Raw genomic sequence first — 22,659 nt, 5'->3', positions numbered from 1 at the left:
ATGTTTGTCTCATCTGTTCTTATCCTGCAGCAACGGAGATTCCTCTTTCCCTACATGATATGTCTTCACTGCTAGGAAGCTTTCCCTCATGTCTAATCTAAATCTCCTTTCCTGATACTGAAGCCATTCCTACTTATATAGCCACACAGAGCACCTTCATCCCCTTTGACTATGTAGCAAGAGCATTGTGTGCCACCAAAACATGACCATTTCTGTGGTGCAGCATGGGGCATCAATGTATGGAGCACAGAGAGCAAGGCTGGGTGTTGGCAGAAGGATTATTCTGAAGGAAACAAAAGGCTGCTTAAAACAGAAAACAATCTTCACGTTGGATAAAGAAGGCCGTGGTCAAATACTCTTTGTAAACTTCGTAATTAACTGTTGATATAGTTGGGAAATGCTGGATTTGGTGGGGGTTCTTTATGTTTTGTTTTTTTAGAAAAGGCAGTTTGGGAGAAGGATGGGCCATTTCAGTACAGGACTTGATTACTGGGGAATTTGTTGATTTTCAGTATTTTCAGTAATATGAAATAGGATTAACAATAGGTACATTTTGAAGCCCCGTGACAATTGCACTACTGGGGTGCTCAGTAGTGGAGGCAGGGGAGCCTTCCTGCCTTGGGGAGCAGGTAAGTGAACTGCTGATATGCAAGCATGGATGAAGAAGAGGAAGGTATTGGAGATTGACCCCAAAGCAGCATGAGGGTGCCAGGGCCTGCTGGGGAGATGCGAGAGGAACGGGGATCCTTGCTGGAGCCTTGGCTTGCAATGAAGTCCCAAACGCGGTGTGTTGTTGGCACATGATCCCAGCTGTCAGCTTAGGAGCTGGTTGCAAGCCAGGGCTGCTGTCCTGGGAGATCCTGGTCTCCTCATCAGCCTGATCTGCCTCACAGCATCACCTGCCGCTCTGCAGCCTAACAGACTCCAGTCCCTGAAATGAAAACGTGTCACCTCCACCGCTGTAGCTTTTACCGGATACACAGTGCAAATATCTGTCCAAGATAATCAAAGTGTCTGTCCCCAACTATCGCCTGGCTTCTGCCTTTTGCTGGTATTTTCTTTTCCTTTTGGCAGGAAATGGAGTTTGACTGTTTAAATTACTGTATTCAATCTCTTCCTGTTTTTCATGGCAGTGCTGTCACTTGGGGGAGAAAAGAAATGTTTTCGAAGCTGACCAGCCAACAAAAGGCCTTGTGTAAAGAGCTGGGCAATATTTTTCCAACACTTTGCTAACAGAGGGCAGGTGAGGTGGGTGTTTGGGATCTGAGTCATTGTCTGATGAGTGACTTGCCTACAAAGGCTTCCTGTGCCTCTGATGCTTCAAGGCACACCTAAGTAAGTCAGTAAATCCCCAAAACATCTTTGCAGTTACCGGTGCCTAGATCCCCAAGAGTCCTGCATCTCTTCCATACATCTGTTCCTCAAGTGGACTCTGCTCTCCTACTCCCTCTGCTTTCCTTGCATCCCCCCTGCCCATCCTAGATGCTTGATGCCCACCAGGCAAGCACTGCTGTACCCATGGGGTTTAGCTGGATGTGGGAGGAGGTTGTGGAAGGCATATTTCTGATGACTGCTTCCATGGATGGCTGTCAGGCATGTCTGGATACCAGTTGGGTGCACAGGTGTTTTGCTTTGGCAGCATGAGCACCTCACCCCAGAATGAGTGCTGCCTGGCCCTTGGGGCTGATCCATGGGCTCTCTTCTGCTCCATGCCACCAGGTTAGGAAGGGCCATTTCTAGCTGAAGTGGCAGAAGGGCCGTGTTCATGGCATGGGTCAGTCAATCTGACTCCTGGTGAGGCCGCTGTTGGTGATGGTGTGGCCACAGTTTTCCTACAGCCTATTTCATGATTTTCCTCTTCCTCCCAGGGCTGTGTTGGCTTGCATTTGTCATTGCTGGTGTTAACAGCACACAGGTCTGACAGAGCACCTCTGAGACACCAAGATGAGGAGCAGCATTACCCCTGTTTTACAGAACGGTTGGCTATGGCACAGTAAAACATGACTTGCAGGGCAGTTGCAGCTCAGGGACTACTGGTTCTTAGTGCTGTGCCTAATGTTCCCAAATGTTGCAGGAAGGGGAAATATCATCCTTGCTATTGTGTCTCTCTCTAGCATGGGCGACAGAAAACCACATCATTTAGAAAGAAGGACACAGGCTGGAGCTGCTGGAAAGAAGGGGCAAAATTTACAAATTGAAAGCAGGAATTGTCATCTCCATCTGTCATTTCCCCCTATCATTTTCCCTTAAAAGGGAAAGGTTGGGATGAAAGGGAATGTTAATTTTTGCTTAGCCCTTGGGAAGAGGAATGCATGGAAGGAGGTCCATGCGATACTGTTGCTGTGACATTTTGCACACACAGCCCCTGCCGGGTTCTCCCGGCTGGGCTGGCTAGTACGTGAGCCTGCTGCTTTCCCAGGGGAATGACTCACGGTCACAGGAACGAGCTATCGGTTTCATTAGACCTCATAGTGTCACTGCTTGCTAGTAGGGCTATCCTAAGTAAATCTCTGCAGGGGGTCAATGTCACTCGCGCTTGCACAATAGGCCTTTTTGTTTGTCTCTACTGGATAGACCATGCACAAGAGTTTTGCGTACATGTCTTTAGCCCAAATTATACAGACTCATGTTTCTGATTCAAAGGGCTCATGGTCAGTTGAGGTCAGCTCTTGGTCAACTTTTAACAGTGCTTTCCTCTTCTTCCTCTGAAGATGCAAGCAAGAGCAGGAATCAAAAAAATGACACAGTGCAATCTGTGCAAAGGCAGTAGCCTCAGAAATATGGTAACGCCTCTCTGGGAATGCTCACTGGAGACTCAGAGACAGAGCAAACAGACTTATTACTGCCAGATCTGTATTTGTATAATTGGTCACATCAGTTTGTGTTGGATGGGAGTGTGTGTGCATGTGTGCAGAGTGTGTTGTTGGAGGGACTTGCTGAGCCCAGCAACTTTGATAAAAGGTGACAAGCATCCTCTTGCTGATGCTGGGAGCTGGAGTGGATGGAGGGCTTAACTGGGGAGGCAATACAGACAAGGGGTAGGGCGCTGGCTTAGGGTTTCTGCAGCTGAGCTCTGTGATTTGCAGATCTCCCCCCTGCACCTTCCCACTCCTCATTTCTCTATCTCCAGCAGGCCTGACCATCATCTCCCCTGCAAAGCTGGCTGTGCTCTGGGATGAAAAACACTTAATCAGAGAGAAACGTCATATTATCTTGCTACATGAGGCAGCTCAGACGAAAGCAGAGCAGGGAGCTCTCTCCAGCGACATGGCTGGTATTTCTCATGATTATTGTCAGTGGTGGAAGTGACCAGAGATGTCTGGGGCCATGCTCCTCAGGTTAATGGAGAGCAGCTGAGTTCAAACCTCCACTGCTCCGAGCAAGGTCCTGGCCCCTCTGTAACTGGAATTAGGAACGTTTCCCCACCTCTTCCTCTGTGAGGTGACCAGCAGGCTCATTAACTAATTAGCACTAATTCATTGATTAGCATGCCTAGTGTTCATGCTAGGGACACGATGGCTGGGGGTCTAATGGAGTTGCAGGAAGAAGACCCTCCTGGCTTTTCCATTGCCGTATGTGCCTATGGCTGAGCAGTGCTGGGTGAGCACTACAGGACTTCTCTAGCATCTGCATGAGCTCTTAGTTCAGCCTGAGTATAGTGGCTGGCAACATCCCAGTCCTCTTGATATCCTCAAAAGCCCAGTGCTTATTCAGGTGGGCATGCATATGCTAACCTGGTGAGAGCTCATTTGCAGGGGCTTCTCAGGCACCATGTGGGTTCATCTTCACTTTTTCCTCGGTGGCTGTCCTTCCTCCTATGTGCCACCTCTCTGCTTTCAGCCAGCAGGGATAAGGACAATTCCCTGCCTCTGTAAAGTGCTCTGCACTCCAGGAAGGAAAAAAAAAAAAAAAAAAGTGGCTTTGGAGGCCCTGGGGGAGAGAAAAACAAAAACTCTTAAGCACCTTCATCAACTGAAGCTTGCACTTACGGGCTGTAAACCAGGGCCTAATTGCATGGAGAGGATGATTGCATTTGAGGTATTAAGTATGTTCCTCAGTATTAAACACCTGTCCTTGAAAGGATACTTCCAGATCAGTGTGCGCGCAGAAATAACGCTGGTGGTAATTAATTACCTTCTTATCACACCCCCACCCTGCAACCTCTCCTTCCAAAATCCTCATTGTTTGTCCTGGGGGGGAAAAAAGCATGCTTTGGAAACAACATCTTTCTCAAAACCATTTATTTACTTATGCATAAAGTAAATAAAGCATAAAGCAAGAGGAAACCCTATGTCTTTAAGTGGCCGGGTGCCAAACCCGCTTACAGCGCTGTTCTCTCCTGGCTCCTTGTGTCTGGTTGACCCCACTCACACAAAATGTTCATTGAGGACAGAGCAGGGCCCAAGGCTGCTGAGTCGCTGTTGTGTCTGAGATATTTCAGGCGCAGCTCCCTCCCCCACCATCAGTCCCATCTCTGGACCACGTTGGCTCTGCCTGAGCAGCTGAGCATCTCTCGGCATCAGCCCCAGCTCCTGGTGGTCCCCCAGTAGCTGCTTCTGCAGGTGAGCAAGGTGCCAGCTGCTCCATCACTGCTTGTGCCATTTGCCTGTGCTTCTTGCCACGTGGACAATTGGATTTGTTTCTGGGAACTGATCTTTGCTGCTTCCCCTGCCAGGGACCCAGGCTGTTTTCTTCTGTGGTTGAGCCCTGCGGTCACCCATGGCTCAGTCTTGCATTTTTGGAGAGCTCAATATGATCTCCTTGCATTCTCTTCCATGCCAGGAGATCAGCTACTTCTCAAACCTGACCTCATGTTGCCTCACCAGGAGGTCGCTTTTCAGGCCAATGGGAATGCTTGTGCAACATTTTTTTGTTTTAAAAAAGCAGCAAGCAAAATCAAGCCATCCTGGAAGAGCGAGAAACAAAGTGTCTCCAGCTCCCTTCAAGAGCCCGATGCTATTTAAAGCACCTCCGGACCGGGGGCAGCCGAGTGTGGGAGTTTGTACAATAACTGTTTTGTTGAGGAGAGGGTCGAGGGTATGCTGAATTCAGCATTGCTTTCTGGGCCAAATCCTGCACAGACCCTTTCTCGCTTGCCTGATGCAAGTGTAGCTGTTGGGGTGAAAAACAGTGCAGGGTCTGTCTTAGTACTTGGGGAATCAGCGAAGATGTTTAGCCTCTGGGAATGATCTGATGCACATGTCTATTTATTTTATATTCCAGTACACACATAACATAAGATTTTTTTTTTCCCCTGAAATAAGCATGTTTATCCACATTGCATGGAAACATGGGTCCCCATTATACCAGGTAGGATAATACAGATGTTGGAAGTGTCCATCCTGAAGCCTGGCCGGTGTGAAGATGGAGATGAGAAAGGCTGTCGTACCTACAGAGAGATGTCCAAATCTCATCTGACCATATTTCTGCCCCAGACACTCTCAGCCTGGCATCTGCATGACTGTGCTAGTGTGGGATATGGTTTTGCTGCAAGTTTGCTCAAGAGACATTTTATTAGCACTGGCCCAGTCTTTGGGTAACATGACAACAGTTTCAGGACAAAATGCGGTGTTTGCCGAGCCAGCGTGGACCTGACTGGGTAGATACGTCCAAGTTCAGGGTGGAGCTGGGGACCTGGGTGTCCTTCACACATCTACCTCTGAACTGTCCTTCTCTTCAGCTCTGCTTTGTTGCACAGACAAATATCAGTAAGTGGATGAATGTAGCTTGCTGAAATGCAGATCTTTGTTGCATCTTTCTCCTGCAGATAACTACACAATATGTAGGACCTAACATCTTCCCTGTGCCACTAGCACCCAGTTGCTTCAATTTCGGAGCTAGTAAACATTGCAACCCCAAAGTTTTCTGCTTTTTGGTGCAGATTCTAATTATATTTAAGATATTTAAAGAAATACTTGAAACGCAGGCAAGACACCCAGATATGCATGCAACTAAATGGTAGCACCGCAGAAAGACAGAGACCTCTGTTTCCTCCATGCAGTATTGGAGCTGGCATAGCTGACAGAGCATGTGGGTGACATTAGATCAGTAGGAACAACATCGCATTTTCCCTGTTTCAATGTCATTACCCCGTCGTTGTCAGTGTTCCAAAATATAATAGGATTTGTTCAGCTGATTTATCCTGTAAACGAGCGATATTAGCCAGGCGCGTATTCAGACATACAGAGAGAGTGGGAGAGGCGGAGTGAGGGAGCGTGCAGAAAGGAATAATAAAAATGTACTCCTCCTAATGAGGGAATGACCCAGCTCTTATCAATGGGTTGGGGTTATTGGTCAGGATCCTGCGCCAAGAAATACAGGGCTGTAATTGTAATGATGTCCCTGCTTCTGAGGGCCGGCTGCAGCCTTCCACTTGCACAGTCCCGCTTTCAGATGCAGGAAGAGTTTGAGCTTAATGGCTTGAGTGAATTTATACTCGGCTGACACAAGTGCTCTGAATTCCTCAAGTACTGAGGTCTGCACAGATAGAGGCAGCAAGTGGGAGATTTTTCTTTTCAGGGCTCGAGTGCTTTAGTTTGTTGTTTAAACTGATAACGAGGCTTCTTTAAATTCATTTTCTGTGAGATGATAGGACCAGACACAACTCGGTTCTCCCTGATACAGATGCGCAGCCCCAGAGCTCGGCACAACTCTCTGTTATTTGGTGAGCAAGCTGGGGCCTCTCGTACCCAGCTGAGCTCTCTCAATTTCCCCGTAACACTTAGCTTACCTTTGCAGGACTGCAGTGAGGTTTAATTAATGCTTTTAAGCAGCTCTGGGATCTCCGGGCGAAGGTGTTGCTTGCATGAAAAGCAGCATTGTTTTTTTAATTTATATAGCGCTGTTGGTGCACGTGGCACTTTGCAGCCCAAATGATTATTTTGTCTGTGTAACAAAATAATAATTATAGTAATTGTGATTCAGTGGAGAATCTCTGGTGGTGCGGCGTAGGGGAGGCAGCTGGACTCTATCCGGCAAGGTGCTGGTGTGCGTCACTGGAATAGGAATGAGCGGTGCTTGGCAGCTGTCAGAAATGCTCCAGAAATGCTGGTTTAACCATTCTGCTGCCAGTAAGTACTGGGAGATAATGGGCCAGGCATGTTGTCTCTGAAAGGGAGGACAGGCCAGCAAGAGAAGTCTCCTACACCCTTCAATGTTGCGCGCAACAGACAGCAATGATAGTGGTGTGGAGAGCTTAGAATATCCCTGCAGTGTGGCTGTTGTGTCCATCTGGTGAAGATGGACATGAGAGTTTGTAACTTGGGAAGGGGAATGTCTCTTTATTAGGTGTCTCCAATAGGACAGACATGCCTGCAAGAAATCCATGTTACTGCAAGGATGCTCAGAATTACGGGGCACAGCTGACAAAAGAGAGAGCTCCAGTCTCTTCTTACACCTCTTTCATCACTGCAATTGATGTTTCCAGGAATTTGTTATGTAGACAACCTTTGGCCAATCATGGAAATGCGACATCCTTTAGGATAAAACGCAGCAGCTGGTGAGCGCACTTCTTCTCTCAAAGGTGTCTTTCTGCCTACACAGAAAACACTTTTCACCTAAGATTTTCTCTCTCTCTGGGACTCTTACTCCCCATCTCAGCTACAGCAGCACCAGGGGAAGTCAGTGCTACTGTGTTTCAGGTGCGTAACACCGCTTTGCTGCTGGAATATGTTCTTACAGAAGAGCTCTAGCAGCTTATTTGATCAATACTTCACTTTTGAAAAATCCCTAAATGTTTATTTACCCAATAGACCATGGCAGTTTCAAAGGCAGAGTCTCCACACTCAATAATCTCTTTTTTTTTTTAGGGTGTGAAAAATTGCAAGTGAATTTTTTAAAGCTCATGGAAAGCACTGAGCTGAGAGCCACAGAGATCATATTCCTCTGTTTATCCTTCAGTGCCTCATCCATATGATCCTCCAGCCTCTGAGCCAGCAGAGAGAAGTTTATGGGACTGCAGAAGAACTCAGCTTCCTTTTACACTCACATTTGCTGCTCTTCAGGTCCCATCCGTCCTTCTCGTTTGTAGGTGTAGTTGCCAGCTGGGAGGGGATGAACCTCAGTGACCACACACCTCGTGGATCTGATTTTTCACCCCAGCTACATGGCTTGGTGTGCTAATGCCGAGATTTGGAATCAAAACGTCAGAATTTTTTTTGAGGAGGTGGAAATGACTTATGCAAGAGGAAGATTTGGCTGACAGTGGTAGTGTTTGGGATGTGGGATGTGAAGGCCTCCATAAATAAGAGTGTTTGCACTATATCGGTCTGACACTCCGCATTGCTGCTAGAGGTACTGTCCCTCTTCCCTGCCTATATCAGGCCTTGGGCTCCAACCGAGGCACTTGAAATATCACTTAAGTTCCAATAACCAAACACAGAGAGTGCAAATATCCCACTGGAAAATATTCCTAGGTATAGGTAGTCTGTTCTTCACCTTGTCTTATCACAACATAGTGCGACTGTTTCTCCTGGCAGACGCTTAGAGATGAAGTTGACATAGGAGCTGAAGGATATGGTGAAGCTGGTATCAGAACACCATCTGCCAGTAATGTGGATTCATTAACCTCCTGGTGTTTCAGGCTGGATCCTTAATTGCATCTTCACTTGTAATGGTAGGAATGTCTTCAATGCAAGTGACCAAGAAGCAAGTCTGTTGTTTTGCTGAGGACAGTATTGCACACTTAATATCTATGACGTGCTTCTCTGGATAGTCAGTCTTGGACTTTCCTTCATGTGGGCATGAACTGTTTCTCTCTGATAGCCTGGTGCTGCTTCCAGAGCAGAAATGCTGCCGCTGACCAGTCCCATGCCAGTAGTAAGGCAACATGCATAACAAAAGTGGGAACAAGATTTTGAGAACAAGCCATGGGCTGAAAAGCATTTGCAGTTGCTGATTACTAGCTCTGTGTCTGTGACACAGGGTCAGCAGACCCTGAAAGCTGTGGTCTGCCTCTCCAGGGTCTGCAGCTGGAAATAAGAAAAGCAAACTTAATGGCAGTATTGCTTAAATTTTTCAATATTGGGGTCTAGAAAATTTTTAGGGGTTCACTAATCAATGTACATTGTACACATGACACACTAATCATTCAGAAAGTTAGGACTTAGAAGATGATAAATTTATAGCAGCAATTATTTCTTACTAATAATCACCCAGCTCTGCTGAGCAAAAGGCCTGAAGACTAAAGAAACCTGTTGGTCTCTGTAAGAAAGGCAGCCTCCTCTTCAGGAAATTGCAAATTTTATGACATGGAGGTACATGGTATAGACTGTTGGGAAGCCTTACGCTCACAGTATAGCAGGAACATAAATGCAGGCATAAAAAGTCTGTACTACATTAAGATTCTGCAGCACTCTGGAAACTTGACACCAGTCCTTGAACTGATGCTTAAACTACAGACCTAAAAACCAAACGCCTCTACCAGTTCTAGTCAATTTAAGTAACTTTCTCCCTTGTTCTTCTGTTCCTGAATTATGTTTGAATGAAAACCTCTTAGCATAGTGGGTGCAATTGCCCTGTAATTGGTAAAGTTACTGTAACTGCACTGTCATTTGTATATGGTGACATGTAATTGCATGGTAACCATTGCTGTGGTTGCACAAGTGAAAAGCAGTGTGCAATTATAATGTATTTCCAAATGTTGGCTCTTTATCCAGCTTCCCTTATATCACAGAGCACCCCGGGGTAACGGTACTGGATATTTTTGTATGTATGTCATGAGACTGCAGGCTAACTGCTGAAGAGTGGGTTGGTTGGTGATCTATGCTATCTTTGGTTGGTGGCCCAGGGTTCCCATCTTTTTGTCCACAAAATTTCCCTGTGGCTTTGAATTGCAGATGACAAAGGTCGACAGCTGTTGATGCTCACTGGGCAAGCCCACAGCATTTTCCTGACTCACTGTCAGGAATGCATGTGATGAGGAGGGCAGTAACAGGCATCAAATTATGTGAATGATGTGGCACGAGGTGAAAGTCAGAGGCGTTGTCTCCATCCTGCACTGGGACCTCATGGCTGGACACAGCTAACAGGCTGAAATGTGATGGTTCTGCCAAAGTTCACAGCACAGATCATGGCGAAAAGCTCAGATGAACCAAAGTTCACTGGTCTCAGAGGAGTTGGAAGGGAGACTCAGAGGCAGCATGGCCAGAAGCAGAAACACTGCAGGAGGTCAGAGGCAGAGCCAATCCAGCTTAAGGAAAGCAAGGTACTAATGCAGGTGTAGGGCAGACCAGCATCTAACCAGAAGTTCATCAGACAGTGAAGCCCATGCTGAGACCATCAAGAGGACATGCACAGGCAAACAGGAGACGCACAAGCCTTAGGCACCATACTGCTGCTGTTGGAGTTTAAAGACCTGTGGTTTGCAGGGAGATGGTTTCCATCATTTTGCAGTGCTGCTGGGTGGGGATTTATGGTTCACCCCTGCAACAGGTGTGAACATCTAGACCCTAAATTTCCTAGCTTGTATCTCTTCAGGTACCATGAAGTTCCCGGTGACAGATTTTCCTAGGGCTTCCATCTCTCTAGATTTTTAAATATCCTATCGAGTAAGATACACGTCCACCCTCATCCTCACTCAGTCCTTGCAGTCAGGAAGGAAAGAAGATCTTTCAGTCAGATGCTGGAAAAGACCTTGGATATCTCCTTGCAGAGACTCAAATGCACATTACTGTTGATTTCTTATTGCTGTTGGCTCCCTGGCCCCGCTGGCACCACAGACAGCCGTAATGTATGCGTTCCCTCCATCGTCTGGCGTAGCCAAGCCTGAGATAACAAGAGTGAGAAGCCAAGTACCTGCCACTGTATGAAGACAGGGCTGTTAGGTATTAGCTGTAAATCAAAGGCGAGACTTGGCCAATGGGACAGCCTTTATCCTCAGTGAGTCTGTGGAATTGCTTTGGAGCCTGCTGAGATATCTGGAAAAAGGCCCTGGTGCTTTGACTGGGGAGGAAGATTTCGCCAGAGTGAAAGCAAGGAGGAATGAGGGATGGCTAATCCTTTATCGAAGCTTTTCCCCAAATATGGATTAGGCTGTATTTTATTATCAGGGGCTGTTTCAGAGGCAAATAGCTAAAGCAGATGTTTAAGGGACAATTGCAATTTATTACGAGCACTGTTTGCACTAGCCCCCTTCTATCTGGTGCTTCAGCCATTCACACAATGCCAAAGTGCTCACTTCTGCTGGGGAATCAGATGAGGACGGGGAAAGAGGTGTCGTAATCAGAGCTCTAACCCTTCTGCTGAGTTTGGGGGTTTTTGGGGCTCAATGAATCCCTTGGGGACTGAGCCAGCACCAATCTTGTAAAACCATCCTCTTCAGGGGTGCTTGGATGTGTCAATTATTTATTTCATAGGCTTAATCCTGGAGAAGGCAAATGCCTGCCAGAATCCTCCTGTAAATCAGGCCCATTCTTTTGCACATCCTTCCTGTTTCACTGGAGAATGTGACACTTGGCCATGGTGTCACGGCTGCAGATGAACCCTCTGGTTGGCGATGCAGGGAGCGGCGGCAGGAGCAGACTGCAGCCTCTCACCAGCTGGCTCCCCCCTGCACATCAGCCCAAGATGGAGAGGCAGCTGGTGGGACTTGGGAGGGCATTTATGCCCTGGGAGCTGCCAATCATTCACACATGAAGATATTTCGGATATGTAGAGCACCTTATAAACCTGTGTTTAGCAGCTTCCCTGGGGCAGAGGAATGGTGAGTAATATTCCCTCTTTTGCAGGTGGGAATGTGGTGTGGGATGATGAACTGATTGACTTCGGTCCAGCATCTCAACCACAAGGCCCCTCTTCCCTTCCAAGTTACCTACAGACTGTGCCATGAATTTCTGGGTTAGATTTTAACTGCTCGGGATGCAAGTATTGCTGATCCTATTCCTGCCTCTTTAGATCTTCACTTTGCCCCTCCCTGATATCCCAGCTGGTGCAGCAGCAGTGTTGCAAACAGAGTGAATTCATGTCCTCACCTCCGCTTTCATTCTGGAAAGTCGTTAACGTGAAATTGCCAAGCAGAGAAGCTCCAGAGAGTTTAACGTGGCTACTTTATATTGCTGCTAGGAGTGTCTGGAATTGAAAATAAACCTGTGCTTGCAACTCCTGACCCTTTCATCATAAATCCAAACTTCCTTACGTGTTTCTCTTTGCTGAAGAAGATGACTGTATTTCTGTCTTTACAAAGGCATGTGTGCAGCTGAGAGCCACAGCTGCACAGAAGCCGGGTGATGTTTATTTGTAGGGTTTTGCTTGCTGGCATTTTTTTGCAGATGATCCCCAGAGGAAATAACCCAAATGTGTTAAATGAAAATAGTTTTCATGTGGTGTGTGGCTTGCTGGCCTTGCTCCTGTTCTTGGGGGATGGTTGTCCACATTGCAAACCACAACTCCGCGATTGCTTCCCAGGCACCCACGCAAAAGCATGTGAGTGAACAGCATCGCCTTATCTGCCCTCACATACCACTTTGCATGTCTCAGAGGCTAGGGTGTGCTGGGATGGTCCTAGATCTCATCTGAACTGTGGCCGCTAAGAGAAAGTGCTGATTTCACCCTTCAACCTCGCTCTGGTGCTTGAATCATAGAATGGTTTGGGTTGGAAGGGACCTTTAAAGGTCATCTAGTCCATCCTCCCTGCAATGAGTAGGGACATCTTCAACTACATCAGGTTGCTCAGAGCCCCATCCAGCCTGGCCTTGAATGTTTTCAGGGATGGGGCATCTACAACCTCTCTGGGCAACCTGTGCCAGTGTTTCACCTCCCTTGTTGTAAAAAAATTCTTCTTTATATCTAGTCTGCATCTACCTTCTTTTAGTTTAAAACCATTACCCCTTGTCCTATTGCTACAGGCCCTACTAAAAAGTCTGTCCCCATCTTTCTTATAAGCCCTTCTTATAAGGATGTGTCCTTCTGTAAATAATCTCAGGAAAGTAAGATGAAATAAATGGGCTTAAATTAAGTTTTTTGTCTGTATGGGGGAAAATCATGGTATCAGCCCCATTAAGGGTAGGTCTGAGTTCAGCTGGAGCTGGGCCCAGTCTGATGGAGGAGGAACTAACCTGTGGCATTTGGATTAATTAAGTCTCAACAGGTGGGAGAGGTGCTGCAGATCAGCCACAGGTTATTGTGCTTGATGCTGGGATCCCTGGGTCTATATCCTCTTAGGGTTTTGTGGGAGGATGAGAGCTTACTCTGGCTTTGTGGGCTCTGATATACATCTACAGCAATCATATATTCTAGCTAACACATCCTGGCTGTGATAGAGTGTGTTATGGAGGGTTCAGTACTATATCCTTACAGCCATACAGAGTCAGACCTGGCTGGGGAGCAAAGAGAAATAGCTTGTACCTCTCCACAAAACAGCACAGGCAGACCCTGCCTGAGATTTGAGGTCCTGAGTCATGCAGGAAGGCAGACCAGATGATTGTATGGGTCCTTTCTGATCTCCAACTGCTTCAGCTGGAGTAGTTGGTTTTGGCTGTGCTGCAGGGAGGGGAATGTGTGGGAGGCTGTGCTACACCAAGGAGGATGCCACAGACTGTGCTGTTTGATTGCTATCCTTTCACTGCTTGTCGGCGTAATTTCCTGTTGTTTGAGATGGAGCTTCATACGCTGCACCCTAGGTAAGATGTCTACTGGCACTATTAAGCTTTTCATCCTCTTGGTGGTGAAGAAAGCTGTTTCCCATTTCTTGTTTTCCTTTAAAACCATGACAAAGCAGGACTTCTTTCACTTGCCCCTCTGTCTGCCATTTGTAGAATGTTTGGGAATTTCTTGCTTTCAGTCTGAAATGATTCTTCTCTCAGCCTGTCAGGCCATCAGTTCGAGTGAGACACATACACAGTTTTGTTACGGTCTTGAAACACACATTATGTTAATTTGAGAGCTTAAGAGTTTCCTATCAAACTGGGCCTGACTTCAAGACCTGGATTCTTTTCAGATCCTCATCCATAAGACGATTCAGGTTGGAAGGGACCTCAAGGGGTCGTATAGTTCAGCCTCCTGTTCAAAGCATTATACATCTTAATGTTAGATGCTTAGGCTGAGTGTATCATCTGGAGTCCTTTTGCAGTCAGCTGGCTCTATCAGAAGGTGATCCAGTGCATTACAAGTTTGGCTGGATGGCTTGTTCTCTGACATCCCTCCTTTCCTTTGTTGATTATGGTGGTAGTTTAGGTGACCGCCGTAGGCTTCTTACTAAGATTTCACATGGCTAAAGCTAGGTGAGATGGATCCTGCACCAGATGATGTGTCAGGTAGTGAACTGGTGAACAGGCGGCTTGTCACACTGCATCAGACCAACGCACCGCTCCTCTTGTTAGCTGATCTCTGACAGTCAGTCTCTCACATCTCACAGAAAGATCTGGGTAGCATCGCTGCTTCAAACACGTTTGTACTTCCTGAGTAATCAAGCTGCAGTTTTTCCATCCTGACCTACGTAATGAAGCTGTGCGTGTTCTCATTATCCACAGAAACACTCAGCCTTTACAAGCCATGCTGTCAGCAGGGGTGTCCTGCCTCTCTGAAGTGTGGCCATCAGCTTGGTGGTACTAGACCTCAGATGAATTTGGCCTTTGGATCAGGGATGCAGATTTATCTTAGACTTTGTGCTGGCATTGTAGACTAGCAACATCCTGTCTGCTGCTCATGGAGGCTGTTGATCTGATCTGTAATTGCTCTTTGAGTTGGTGTTTTAGCTCTGAAAGGGCAGCCCACAAACACTAATGACTCTTGCAGGCCAGAGCTCAGGCTAGCCGCTCCTTACTAATGGCTGTTTGAATTCCTTATAGGTTTCATGTGTTTATAAGTACATTTAAGACACGTTATTCTTCCATTCAGTAAAACCATCTGTAATTATTCCCTGTAATTGCTGGGTGAGGATAAAATAAGTCAACTATCAGGCTTTTACTGCCCGTGAACTCAAGTAAGGAGCAGCACATATTCTAGCCATGCTTCCAGGAAGATATGAGCTCAGACAAAGAAAATTGTCACTGTCCTCTATTACTGATATATGAAAACTAGGCAGCCTTTCTGTACAATTAATTATTGCCTTTCTAGGCTTTAGTTCAGCAAAACATTTTAAGCGGATGCTTAACTTCAAATCTGTGAGCGGTCCCAGTGAAGTTAATAAAGTCTAACTGCTTTGGCAATTGTGTACTGTGATATTTGGAGCTTCATGTTTATTTGACTTATTCTGTGGAGATCTTCATATTGGCAGCCTGTATTAGCCTCACTTATTGTCAAGGTGGTGTCTTAAGGTAGAAGAATTGTCTGTACTGTTCTGCTGCTGCACTTTAACTCCCTGAAGCCCAGAGAAATACCCTCAGAGATAACTAGACACTACGTGCACTCATATGCAAGGATCACAGTGGAGCACCTGTCTGATGACAAGCCTGTTGAGTTCAAATGCAATAGGTGTTAGAGCTTAGAGAGCAGCATTAATGAACAGGGCCTTTTCTCTGGTTGGTAGGAGTTCATGGATGTCTTCAGCAAACGCTGGAAAGCTCCCATAATAGCTGTGAAACTTTTCCTCCTCTTCAAAGAACTTCAGTGAGTTGCAGTACCCCAGCAGGATGGATAAATGTGGATAATCTCCATTTCATGAGGAAGAAATGGAGACCCAGGAGGATGAAGTCTCCAGGCCAAACAGTGTGAGAGAAGGGCCCAGGAATATATGATTAATATATTCCAGGAATGGGAAGTGTGTGCAGTCACCATCTATAGTGTTTAATCCTTAGCATGGTTCCTACTGCAGATTTGGCCTGGGCTGACCAGCTCTCTCCCAGACAGTGCCTGAACATGCCTTGGGGGACTCTAATTTCCAAGATGTAGCATGAGTGATGCTATAGGATTTGGAGGTGGCAGGGGAATGATTATTTAGGTTTCATAGATGTGAGCCTTATTATTGGGTCTCAGGGCCAGACGGCAGGCCAGGGTCTATTTTATTTGCCAGTGCAGATTTAGCTCAGTGGTTCTTATTCTGGATCCCATGGGAATGATGTGCATACTTCTTTTTGACAGAACTAGATACGTTTAAGACATTTTCAGTAGACTTTGTCTTTGATTGCTAGGTCTTGACTGGTAAAACTGACTGGTAAAGCAGTAGGAAAAAGGCTTAACATAACGTATCCTGCTGGGCTGTCATTCAAGAGAAGCAAGTTTCCAGTTTTCCTCCCGTCTGTAACTCATCGTGCAACTTCGGACAAATTTTTTCCACCTCTGTATTTCTCCAGTCCTGCCTTTGTCATTGATTTGTCAGCCTGCATAAATTATAGGCATGTTATGCAATGGTGTCCCTGCTTGGATGGATACTTCCCAAATGGCTAAAGAATTGGTGGCTTCATTTTTTTGCACTCTCTTTCTTTTTTTTTTATAGCTGTTAACAATTGATGACAATTTCTGTGGCCTGGATATGAATGCCCCCTTGGGAGTATCATCCATGGTGCGAGGGCTCCCTATTTTCACTGAGGATGGAGACAGAATGACATCTGTGATCGCCTATGTCTACAAGAACCATTCCCTGGCTTTTGTGGGCACCAAGAGTGGGAAGCTCAAGAAGGTAAGACCTAACGTGGTCCTCTAACTCAGATTTTCATGTTCTTATGGAGATTTGCAGTGTTGCATTGAGTGTGAGCACAGTCCTTGTCCTAAGGTTCAACACCTATTTTGACAGTAGAAAAAGTTTCAGTTGGCAAAAAACTGTGTTTCACTCTTGAAGGATAGAGATGATGTGAGAAGGAAAAATTCCTTCTTCCAAATTGTTGTTCATCAGTGAATGAATGTTTCTGAAGTCAAACCACAGACCCAGTCACAGACAGGCTTGATGCAGTTTACATCCAACAGATTTTTTTTGTGTTCAGACCATCTCTAATTAAGTAGCTGATCACAGGGTATCTGTGCATGCTGGAGAAAAACTGACTGAGACTGAAGTTTGTTAAGAAACAGGATTCATGCTCTGGAGGTCTTTCTTCAGAGCAATGTGACTGGACTGTGATTTCAGCACGGGATTAGTGGTTACTCTGTTTAGGTCAGTCTGGGTGCTTGTACTGAAGGAAGAGCGCTTTCATCAAAAGAAAGCTGTGTCTTGAATGATAATGATAATGTTTATGGTTGACGCCACATAAACCCAAATACAATAAAGAGTGTATTTATGTTCCTTACTGTGCATTCTCACTAAAAATATGCCTGTTGCGTGGCTATAGCTCTGTAGTTTGCCATGTAAGGCAATAGCAGAAAGGCTTGAGGTGGAAGCTGAGAATCATCTACATGTGGTTTACTCAAGGCAGGAAGAGGTATTAGAAGTGACGTTCTCATGTTAATGATGGGCACCACCTCCATTTCAACCCCTATGTGCCAGTCGAACAATGTTTGTCTGAATGCTCAGCTCAGGAGTGTTGCAAAATATTGTGTGTGCAAGGAGATTTTGGCTTTGCCGTAATAATGGATATAGGTGAGAAACTGGGAAGGGAGGTTCGGCAGAGCCTTAGGGGTTGGGTTGGGTGTTGATTCCTCTTTGAGTTCCTTTTTCAAATAAAAACTTCCAAGTTCGGGAGAGGAAGGTACTATGAAAAGGTGACCCACTATGGCTTCTGTATAGGATGGGCAGAGCAGACGGAGAAGGGAGTCATTTGTTCGCAGATACTTAAGGAAGGTCTGAAATCTCTGGTTTTGTTCCGCTACCTGTTTCTTCACTTAATAAGAAAATCAGGGTTGTAAATTCAGGTGGCATTGCCCCTGTGCTGAGGGAGATCTGCAAGGGGAACAGGATCCTGCCCACTGGCAAATGTCTTTGGCTTTGTTCAACAGAGGAAAGGCGGCTGATGCTTTTGAAAACAGAATTTATTTTGTTAGGGTGTTTTTTTGTTTTTTTTTTTTGACAGTCTATTCAGGCATGTGGAAACGGAGCCATATTTTTTTTAAACAGTTGTAATAAAAATAATCTCCTCCCCTGACTAATTATGTTTTGCTTCCTTGTCATCTGTGATATCATAATAAACTGTTTAGTTCTCCAGTCAGTCTCTTGGGTGGGGAAATGGGGTACCTGAGATCTGAATGGTAAATATCCAAAAGACCTAAACAGTTAAGAATGACTGCTGCTTCCCTGCACTCAAAAGCTTTTGTTTTTTCTTTTGGCTTCAGAGGCAAACTCAGACACAGCTCTGTCTTTGCCTTTGCAGGTCACATTGCAGAACCCAAGATGGGATTCCTTTTAATAGGGGAAAATAGGAGAGAAAGCTTTTAGTGCTTTACGGAGTGTGGTAGAGAGCGGGGACAGCCTTATAGGGTAAAGAATGAGAAGAGGAGAGCTGAACTGGCAGATGTAATTTGAGAAAGCTTCATTTATTCCCTTTTTCCTAACATGCTGAATATTCTGCCTGCGGTAGTTGCTGCATTGGGTCCGTGTGTCGGAGCAGAGCTGGAGTCTTGGGCTGAGATCTTCCTCAGCTGAATAATTCCTCTTTCCACCAGAGAGGCAGAATGCAAAGCAAAACAGGGCTCCCCTCAACACATGTGGTTAGTTTGGATCAGTTGATCCAGGCTCCTGGAAATCTTCAGTTCCTGCAGGTTCAGCCCCATCCTTGCTATGACTTCTGCAATCACTGACTCTCCTACACACACTGCCCTCCTCCAGGGCTCCTGAGGGTATCTGAGCTCAGGACACCAGCCTGTTTTCCCCTCTGGGTACCACACAAGGCCAGTTTGGCACTCAGGATTTTCACTTGACGCTCCTTGGTCCCTGCCAAGACTTCACGGACCTTTTGAAGCTTTGTTTTCCACCTTGGCTCATCAATCAGGTGGTTTTGAATAGGAAGCAAGGGAAATACTGCATTGGTATTGCAACTCTAGCATAATCCATTATGCTAGCAAGAAGTTTGATTTATGTTTAAAAAAAAAAAAAGCCTATGTGTAAATTGGAATAAGCTTTGTAGGATTAGATGAAACTCCACATACCACTGGACAAAGTCCAGGAGCTGTGTCTTCTTTTTTCTTCTTGCTGGGTCCTACCATGCATGATACGTATTGCTGTTTCTCCTGGTGCAGTGCAACTACTCGGTCAAGCTACAGTGAAGTATTCTGGATAGCATGAAGAGAGGAGTTATGAGATTATCTTCAAGATAGCAGGATCTACTCAGTTGTTGGAAAAGTCACTGCAAGTAATTACAAGATGGTTTTGGAGAAACTTTCTTTATTTTTCCTGCTGTTTCAGTCTTTTTCTCTGTGTGTGTATTTTTATATGAAAGATGCAGACTGTATATCAGATTTTGATGCGTGCAATCCGTGAATACTCTGCAAAATACCCACAGTCATAAAGCAATATCTGTTAGTTGATATACAAATGTCACATATGTCAAAAGAATTTATCCAGTGGCACACACAACTGAAGTAAAATATTGTGCTTTACAGGAACATATCATTAAAATGAAAACTAGCAGCATATCAGGAATCTGCCCATGTAACCAAGACAACAAAGAGAGAAAGAAAAGGAAAAACCAAGATAGAGATAGGGTAGGAAAAGAGTGAGTGAAACAGAATGACAAGGTTGGCCCCAGCTATTTCACTGCCCCAGGCAAAATACATTTTGCAACCCTCGCTCATTCACATAGTTACGTGTGCAGACCAACGGGAAGGCACTGAATAATGTGCTGTAGAAATATGCCCTCCAATTCTGCTGGCTTGTCCACAGCACAGCCTGGCCCTGCAGAATGAAAATATAAATAGAATAAAAATGCAGAGCTATGAAAAAGAAAAATTCCCCCTGTCCATATCTCATGTATATCTCAACCAGCACCCTTGGATTAAAGGCCTGATGGGGCTGGTGGTATCTTGGGGATGGAGAAGGGTGGCCCAGAGATGAGCGAGTTGGGAGACAGCTGGGTTCAGTTTTTTCCTCTGCCAGAAACTTCTGGTGTGCCTCCATACCTCATTTCCTCTCTTGCAAAGGGTATGAAATATTTTGCTTGCTCAAAGAAATGTTGGAGAAAATTAGCGCACTAAAGGTTGTGAAGTGTGTGGTCATATCAGATGGCTAAACTAGATAAATTAGATGGGATGGAAAACCAGCTCCTGACCACTTGTGGGCATTAAAGATCCTGTGGTAATTTTTAATGAGAAATATTTCATCTTGCAGTGCTTTGGTCAGATCTTGGTATCTGTAATTACCTCCTGTGCTGGCCAGCCCATGGTGTTCCCTGTGCTTCTGTACCACGTTGGTAAGCGTTGCCACAGCTTTAGTATACTTCAGGGTGCCTGGTGGGCTTCATTGGCAGAGTGAGTTCCTGTGTACGATAGGAAGTGCTTTGAACAAAACCCGTGGCTGAAAGTCAATCGGCACCCCTGTGAATTTTTAGTGATTTTTTTCAGGAGATAAGAAAGCCTCACTTGTGTTTCGCGAAGGTCTGTTTTGTCTCTCTGCAAACAGCAGCACAGCCAGCCATCAGGAAAGGGAGTTATTCCTGGGTATGTGCTTCCTACAAACCACTTTGTGGTAAGACAGCCAGGTGCTGAAATCCACTGGCTTTTTTTCCTTTGCACACACTCTCATTACACACTTAGATCTTCACTCCTTTTCTAGGAGAAGACTAGAGATGTACCCATGGAGATGCTTTGCACGGTTTTGTATGCTTGTTTTGGATTTTTTTTTCCTAGTGTGTCTGGCCAAATTATGTGACACTAATACCTGTCATCACTAAGCGAGCATAGCAGTATTCAGTATTCCATGTATTCCTTCCCTAAGCATTTAATTTATGGGTCATTGCTTTTGTGCAGATAGTTTCCAGTCAAAGAAATACAACTTACCTGCAATTATTCTGTGTGTAGATGCAGGTGTAAAGGGTGATTTGAGTTTGCAAATGCCTACCTGGGAACAGCCGTAGGAATTGCACTTCTAACAAAACAACCCTCTCTGTCCATTTTGAAATGTTTATTTGAAAATGGAGTAGAGGTAATTTACATTTATTTGAAACTTCCCCATAAGAAATATTTTTTTATTCCACCAAAATATTTCACTCAAAGCCTTTTTTTTTTTATGCTAAATTCCTTGCAGAGAAAGAAATTTGACTTAAAACCCAATTCTTTCAATCTGTGGCCTGTATTTCATTTTTCATAAAATCCCATCAGTTTGAGGTCTTTGAAGGGCTTTTTAGATTTGGACTGCCACTTGGGGTGAAGGTTTTCATTCAGATCAGACAGCTCTGAAATCTGGCCAGCACTTCCCACCAGGTATTGCCTCTATTTAGTAGAAAATTCTCAGTATCGACCAGTTTCATGAACCACCCTCCGGATTACCCTGAACCCTCGAGACCCTGCTTTCTTTGGATCCAGAGACAAAACACCATAGGGAGATTTTTAGATCTGAGAGCTCAGATTTGCAATTCTCATTTTTGGCCCATCTCACAGTTGCATTGGGGAAGGCTGGCTTTCTCGGATAGATAATTGGATTGGAAAGTACGCGCAAGTCTGAGCTCCTGCTGGTTTCTGGCCACATAGCTGTGGCTATACCATCCCATCAGCTGGCTGACAGCTCTCCTGGTTGGATGCTACATTGCTGTTTACAGCCTGCCTGCCTCCCTCGAAGAAGGAGTGGAAACCGCTGACAGCTATTGAAGGAGTCAGCCTGTGGCTTGGAGAAGATGCACCTTGATCTATGGTAGTGTCAGGACTGCTTCAGTAAGGTAACCCCGAAGGACACCCAAACCTGCAGCTCTATTATCATTGCTGGTTGCTATGATGGGTCCTCTTGCTACAGTCATTGCCCCCTCACATGTGGGGTGAGATCCCTTCCCAGAGCAGCGTTCATCCCATTGAGCAGGGGAGAGCAGCTGAATCCTGGTGGGACTGGCAGTGTCTCAGGTCCTTCCACACAGCTGGATTGATCTCAAGTGTCACGAGTGGGCAACAGAGGAATGAAATGGAATTTTGGATGCAAAACAGCATGAGCAGGGTAAAAGGGTGCAAGAGATGGGCAGACACCCGCAGGCGATAGAGCTCTGGGTGGGTTGGTGATACCGTGAGGTACCCACATGGAGAGGAGTATCTTTCTTTTCTCCTCTGATACCTCACCTCCCATCCAAGGAGCTGGAGCTAATGAGAGAGCCCTGGATTTGCCACGCACAGGTTTACGGTCTTGTGATAACTGCAGGAAAATACAGGGATCCTCACTGTTCCTCTAGGCAAGGGGGTTTCTGAATATGCACAAGACGAGAAACCCTGCTCAGTTTTGATGTTCCCTGGAGGATATTCTGCTGCTGACAGCTCTGTGAGAATGTCAGCAGGGAAACTCTGCTTCCTTCTCCTTCCCTCTGTTGCTTTGAAAGAGTCAGGGTTTTTTTAAAAAAAAATTTTTTTTTTTCCCCAACTGTTTGGCAAGTGGACTTGACTGCTCTGAAAACATGCTGTAGAGACTCTGGCTCCTGCTGAGAAGCTGGTTTCTGCAAGAGGGGCTTTTTCGCCCTGGCCTCTCCTCGCAGCTTCCTAAATCAGCAGGAGTCCGAGTGCTTCACTCACTTGTGATGGAGTGATACCGCTTCCCATCTGTATTTGATGTCTGTGAAGGCAGCAGTTGTCTGTGTCCTACATTCATATACAGTCTCTCTTTGAGACGTTGTTGTCAGCTTAGATGCCTGAAGAGTAGTTCAGTTTTCTGGCCGTAGCACCAGGAAAGCTGTG

The 22,659-nt window shown here is 45.6% G+C and overlaps 1 protein-coding gene across 1 annotated transcript in view; it reads left to right on the top strand.

Annotated features, from left to right (window-relative positions):
• The window catches only part of PLXNA4 (plexin A4), a gene marked incomplete at both ends in the record, with an annotated part of 424,475 nt that overhangs the window by 4,473 nt on the left and 397,343 nt on the right, over positions 1-22,659 (top strand). Inside the window, one exon of the mRNA XM_082308764.1 lies at positions 16,370-16,552. Coding sequence (XP_082164890.1) covers positions 16,370-16,552 — 183 coding nt within the window. The remainder of the gene's footprint in view (positions 1-16,369; positions 16,553-22,659) is intronic.

This window comes from Platalea leucorodia, assembly GCF_965183815.1.
Source record: "Platalea leucorodia genome assembly, chromosome: 4".
NCBI classification, from domain to species: domain Eukaryota; kingdom Metazoa; phylum Chordata; class Aves; order Pelecaniformes; family Threskiornithidae; genus Platalea; species Platalea leucorodia.
This window is presented reverse-complemented; position numbering and strand designations above follow the sequence as displayed.